Here is a 6,473-nt window from a genome sequence, read left to right on the forward strand (position 1 = left end):
GTCCAAACAAGATCCAATGCTCTTACGGCTCGAAGAATTTTATAAACACCTCTATGCCTACAGATGCTTTCCTTCACCCTTTAAACCAAACGATAAAAAAAACTGTGACGATTTGACTCGCAGAGTTTTAGATTGCTTTTATCGTACAATACTATTTTTAAAACTTCAAAGCTTTTTAAAACTCCTTTTGGAACAAAAGACATTAACCTATAGCAAACAGATACGAAAAGATGCACTGTAAGGCTAATTAACAAGTTGAAAAATTGTGGCAGTTTCAGTAATTATTGGTGTTCACTTCCTTATTTTAGTTTATAATTTCAGTGCAGAATATGTACTACAGAACTGACCTCAAAACTCATTAATCCCCTAGGTTGCCACTCTTAAAGGTGGGATGGACCTGATTGACTACTGAGATACGTTCTTTCCAACAAAAAAGAATCATCAAAATCCGTTCACAAGGCTGGAGTTATCGCGTAACATACAAAGAAAAAACATATACAGTCGAATTGAGAACCTCCTCCTTTTTTGAAGTCGGTTAAAAATACATAGAAAGTAAACAAACGTAATTATAATAATAATAAAAGATGCTTCTGAACGTTCTCCGAATATTTTTGCTATCAATTTTAAATAGGCGTTTACAATAAACTGAAATAAGTAACGAAAAAAATATTAATTTAATTTTTCACGTTCATTTAATACATTTACGACCCATATTAAATTAAAATAATCAGATTATTGTCAACTTTGCAAGCTCTTCAAACTTTGGCTGAATAGTTAGTATGCATTTGATGTCTAGGAAATTTAAAAGTTCGAAATGTATTGCCATTTCTTCAAATCAATTCTTCAAAACAAAGAAAACTTAGTAAATAAAGTGAAATCAACAAAATTTGAGATATATGGATATTGCATTTTTTCACTGTAAAGTACTATAAAGAAAATCAGGAAACCAAAAATTTGTGTTATTTTTTTTACACGTTTTATGTCGTTTCAGGTCGTCTGCTCTGGCAACAAAAAAAATGAGTGGTTGCTTACACGTCAAATGGAGAGTTGCAATTTTCGATAAAATGTTGGAATTTCTTCTCTAAAATCTAATAAATTACGCTTCCCATAACATTGAAATAAGAATAAGCATCTTCGGGTCTCTTGGATGTGTAGATAGAAATACATAATCATTCCATACCTTCTATACTGATGTGTTAATAGGCTAAGCTTATCAAAGAAAATGGGTGAGTGATTTTGTTGTAATAAAACGAGTTTTATTAGCTAGTAACGGGTGATACTATGTTTAAGACGTGAGTGTATTTTAGGTGGCTTGTTTAGTTACTTCAGAGGGTTGCTAGGGGCGCGGGAAATGAGAATTCTGATCCTCGGTTTGGACGGTGCCGGGAAGACGACAATTCTGTACAAACTACAGGTCGGGGAGGTGGTGACGACCATACCAACAATCGGGTTCAATGTGGAGCAAGTAACGTACAAAAATCTTAAGTTCCAAGTGTGGGATCTTGGTGGACAAACAAGCATTAGGTGAGTATATGGATGAATACTGTTACTCATATAGGTTATGTTCCTAATCAAATGTATTCTGTCAATAACCAATCGCATTACATTTATAGGAATTTGTTAATATTCCACAATATTTAGTGAATGGGGTTATTTTTAAAATACTATGTTACTACATCATAAACAACAATGTTTGTTCATAGACTTTTTACAAAACATAATAAATTTCCTAAAAATAAACTTTTAAGTTTTTGTTGTACTGTCTAACAGTTTTTAGATCTATATTTGGTAGAATAAATTCAAACGTGCAAGCATACTCCGCGATGACTTCCACCCCATGCTGCACAGGATTATTACCTTTTAGAGTGATCTATTTAAATGTATTTATTTTTGTGTGAAAGTAAAATCTGCTGAATTATTAAATCATGGAACAAAAGGTGTTGTTTATGCTGCCTTTTTAGGCTAAGTGACAATTTTTTTTTTAAATGTCATTAAAAAGCCGTAACCCAGTTTTAGAATATTGCAATTGTTTAATGATATTTCAGCTATACATTGTTAGAGTAAATTCCAATAAGTCAAACATGTTAAATAACTAATTTTAACTGTTTTTAAAAGAGAATCTTGTTCTCTATCTTATGCTACTTAAAAAGGATATTTGACCATTTGTCACTTAGCTACGATTTAGTTAGTGGACGGCAGTATGATGTCATAGTCTTGTGAGGTTGTTTGTGTTTTAAAAATATCCCTGTGTACATTTACAGTCTTCTTCTTTTTTATAATGTTATAGCTCCATCAATACCATCAATCATTCTGCCTATGTTGAGTTGAGGAACACACACATATTTCAAAATTTGACTGGTGAATTTCGACAGAAATCACTGAGAGGAGAATCCAGAACAAGAGACAACTTACACAGACTATTATAGAAATTTTATTTTTAATAAATTTACACAGGACATACACAAAGGGAGAGTGGGCTAATATTAGGAGAAAATTGATATTTAATATAATATAATAATAATTATAAATAACGCACACTCAACATAGCCCCACACTAGCAAAACCCTGTGTCGCGGGTGCCATGGACACACACATAGACAACCACAAATTACACCCAAACTCACGAGAGAAATAATTGTAGGCCATACAACTATTTCTCCCGGCCCGGGAATTGAACCTGGGACCTCTGCGTGGCAGTCCGGCATGGTCATCATGGTATCCGTTCGGCTACGGAGGCAGTTAGTATAATAACAGGATGTTAACAGTAATATTAACAGGATGGGGCATTTTAGGGGGGACATTTACAATCATAAATCTAATAAAATAAAATCATGAAAATGTACATTCAAGTATTAATAGCTTTTTGCAATACAATTAATTTTACAAGCTTAACAAAATCTGAAACTAGCAAAAATGATTTTCCAATCACCGTGTGCTCGCTGTGGGCCATCATGCATCCACAAGATGCTATAGTTAATAAATGCATTACGGACCCATGTACGTCCATAGAATGTGTTAGGAGTTAAGGGTCATCATTCTCACTGCTCAGTCATCATAGTTTATGCTATATCTTTACTATTCACACCTTTTTGGAGACGTAGCTTATTGCTTACATAGCAAATTGTATCATTACAGGTTGTGTACTTTATGCTTGGTTCTCCTAGCTCACTGATGTGAAGCTTGAATTTGAACTGTTACTGGTGATACCTCTTGCTAAACTGAATGAAAATGTGATGAAACCTGCACGTTGAAGAAAGTTACTTAACTATTGGAACACATATAAAGTTCTCAAACTATATGGGGACGGCATAACAGATTATAACCTAAACCTTTCCCTTAAAAGAGACCAATGCCCAGCAGTGGCTCAAATTATTGGTATAGAATGATGATAACACCTTTTTGAGTATGCTGAAATGTTTTAAATTTTGACATACAAATATGTTGTACAACATGTTACTGCATTCCAGAGTTCTGCGAAGCACTATTTATTTCAATGATTTTTAAAAAGAAAACTAATTCTGATGTTTCCAGGCCATACTGGCGGTGTTACTACGGCAACACAGATGCAATCATCTATGTGGTAGACTCAGCAGACAGAGATCGAATAGGAATATCCAAAGATGAACTTGTGCATATGTTAAGAGTAAGCTACTTCAATAATTAACATTTGTAATCAACTTTGCGGTCAGGTTTGGCATTCATAAATTGATTCTCTACATTATTTGTTCCACAATGGTAGTTTTGACTAAAATGCAATTTTAAAATATTGTTTAACAATAATTTTCTGGTATTTTTAGATATAAGTGAAGTAAACAAATTAGCAAATGACTAAAATATAATGTTTGTATGGCATTGGTAAACAAATTAAGTTTGGCATTGTTGCAGTTCCATAAGTTCATTGTATTGTTTTTTAATGAATTCACATCATCTGTAATTGACCTCTTGAATACTTATTTGTTAGGAAGAAGAACTAGCAAACGCGATCTTGGTGGTCCTAGCAAACAAACAAGATATGGCAGGGTGCTTGACGGTAGCTGAGGTCCACCAAGCGTTAGGATTGGACGCACTGCGTGACCGCACCTTCCAGATTTTCAAAACTTCGGCGGTGCGCGGCGAGGGACTCGACCAAGCAATGGATTGGCTGTCTAATGCGCTGCAGGCTAGGAAATAACATATATGTGTAAGTTTTGTTCTATTGTCTCATACAAAATGACATTGCAAGCGTCCATAAATTGGAGCTATTTCTTAATTTTTTATTGTATTTATTATTTGATTCCATTTACAAACTTATATTTAATTCAACTTGCATTGCAAATGGTACAATTTGCAAACAACGGTTTTGGACTGTGATTTGTGCCCAACCCTTATTATTTTCTTTAGAATAATGTATTAATTTTATTGGCTATGACTAATATTGATATTTTTTAAGTTCATTGAATGTCACAATGTTTTACTACCGTAATACCAGTGTACCAATATAGCCGAGTTAAGAAATAGGTTTCTCACAGATGGCTCTATGGCAAAAAAAGTTGTTAAGAGTCAATATTATCTCAACTTGAATTAAAATTTTTCTCATACTAATATGGTTCTTTGCTTGGCGCGGGCAACAGGGACACTGGCTTTATTTCAGAATTAATTTTTTTATAAACCAAGTTAAAGCAATTTCAAAAATGTATATCATATATTATACGTCTTCTATTTAGTTCAGTTGAAAAAAGCATTGTTATATGTAAAGTACCTATTTAATGCAACAGTTCCATTGAAACATTTTTTGGAATCGTGTTTTCACACTGTATACTAATCAGTGTATATATCGACCCCTCCTACGTAAAGTATCGTATGTCGAAATTGCCAAGTACAGGGAAGCGTTTTAAACTTCTGAATTCATTGAACTGAGCATAACACGTAAATTTAGAATTTCTCAGTTTTATTCGAGAACGAATTTTAAAGTAACGATCTTTGCCGAATAAAACTGAGAAATGCTAAAGTCACGTGTTATGCCCATTTCAGTAAATTCAAATTTTAAAACGGTCCCATGTAAACTTGGTAATTTCGACATACGATATTTTACGTAGGAGAGATGGATATATCCTCAATTTTACTATATATTTCTTTGCAAAGGAATCGATTTAACACTTTCGCTGTTTTGCGGAATCAACCATAACCATTTAGGGTTCTATAGACTCTTAAAAACCAAAAAGTTTGTGATAGTTAGTTCCGTAGTTCAGTTGGGAGAGCGTCTGCCACGCTATGCTTGAAAACGCTGGCTCGAATCCAGCTGAATCAAACGATTTTTTTTCTTAGTGTTCTTCGTCTTTGTATTAATAACAATATTAACAATATATAGCTATAGCTAAAGAAAAATGCCAAGTAAAGCTTGGAATAACGGCCGATTGCAGTTGCGTTTGTGAATTGACCACTAGGCACTATATCCTCCCCGCCCCCAACCTCCTGCACTATCATGTAATGTATGTTCCATTGCTTCCAGGGGCTGATGTACAAGAGGGAATGCGACAAGTGGGAGTGGCTGTGTGCGTGGAAGAGAGGTGACAGTGATCAGTACGCCACTAGTTTTAGTATTCGCGTCGCCGCCGGGGGCGCCACTACTCGTTGGGCCCTGTTTCACACAAATATAACAAGAGTAAACCGAACATGATGTGCTTGTGAGCTAATATACCGGTTTCTACCCATAAGTAATCGTGACACGGTGTATTTGCTCTTTAGTACGATATCCTCATATTGGGGTACCATAGCCGAATAATCGTTGATGGTAATGACAGCAAATAGTTTCATTGTATTGTTAACGCTTTCGCCTGTTTATCATTATTTCTTGCTATAAATATATTTGCAAGATGGAATAACAAAATTACAGATCATCATGTCTCTATTAGTTCACTGTTGGACACAGTCCTCTCAAAGGGCATAATCGTAACATTGGGCAGACAAATATTAACGATTACTGTAAACCTAACAGCGATATGATTGTTAAGTAAGGTAACAAAATTGTAGTGGTGTGTATTGTAGTTTAACTTCGATTGCAACGAGATTATAGCATCTTATCTGACTTATCTATCATGACAAATGTGACATTGCGGCTTGTATGTGTGCACGCCGCCGCACCCCATGTGCGGACGCATTATTATTGTTATCATTTCTTCATTGACTTACAAATAAATGACGACGACGGGTCTAATACAAAAACCACGAAAAAAATGTCCCAAGTCAACCTATTTAAACGTAGTGACATGTAAAGGAATATGAAAAAGCTAAAACGTTAAATTTAAATTGTAATGTCATCGCAGTACTGTCTAATTTTGCTTGCTTCGCTGTCAGTCGAACAAACGAAGACTAAAGTGTGAATGACGCTCTGTATACGATTTTAACGCCCTATAAGTTCGGACACTTTTTAGCGCGGACCCGACGTCCATATAATTGTAAGTCAATGCATTTCTTTTACAATGTCGCTACTCCCA

General features: G+C 34.8%; 1 protein-coding gene across 1 annotated transcript; it reads left to right on the forward strand.

Annotated features, from left to right (window-relative positions):
• Positions 1 to 1,083: 1,083 nt before the first annotated feature.
• On the forward strand, positions 1,084 to 6,257 carry LOC113235145 (ADP-ribosylation factor-like protein 1). The gene is made up of 5 exons (XM_026470741.1): positions 1,084 to 1,226; positions 1,308 to 1,524; positions 3,532 to 3,643; positions 3,962 to 4,180; positions 5,489 to 6,257. The coding sequence occupies exons 1-4, from the start codon at positions 1,223 to 1,225 to the stop codon at positions 4,169 to 4,171; spliced, it is 543 nt and encodes a 180-aa protein (XP_026326526.1). The 5' UTR covers positions 1,084 to 1,222; the 3' UTR covers positions 4,172 to 4,180; positions 5,489 to 6,257.
• Positions 6,258 to 6,473: the final 216 nt, after the last annotated feature.

This window comes from Hyposmocoma kahamanoa, unplaced genomic scaffold, assembly GCF_003589595.1.
Source record: "Hyposmocoma kahamanoa isolate Upper Pololo Valley unplaced genomic scaffold, ASM358959v1 87, whole genome shotgun sequence".
NCBI lineage: Eukaryota > Metazoa > Arthropoda > Insecta > Lepidoptera > Cosmopterigidae > Hyposmocoma > Hyposmocoma kahamanoa.

Coding starts and splice junctions, on each gene's coding strand:
- LOC113235145 (XM_026470741.1), top strand. Junction 1,525..3,531: donor GGTGGACAAACAAGCATTAG/GTGAGTATATGG, acceptor TGATGTTTCCAG/GCCATACTGGCGGTGTTACT. Junction 3,644..3,961: donor AACTTGTGCATATGTTAAGA/GTAAGCTACTTC, acceptor CTTATTTGTTAG/GAAGAAGAACTAGCAAACGC.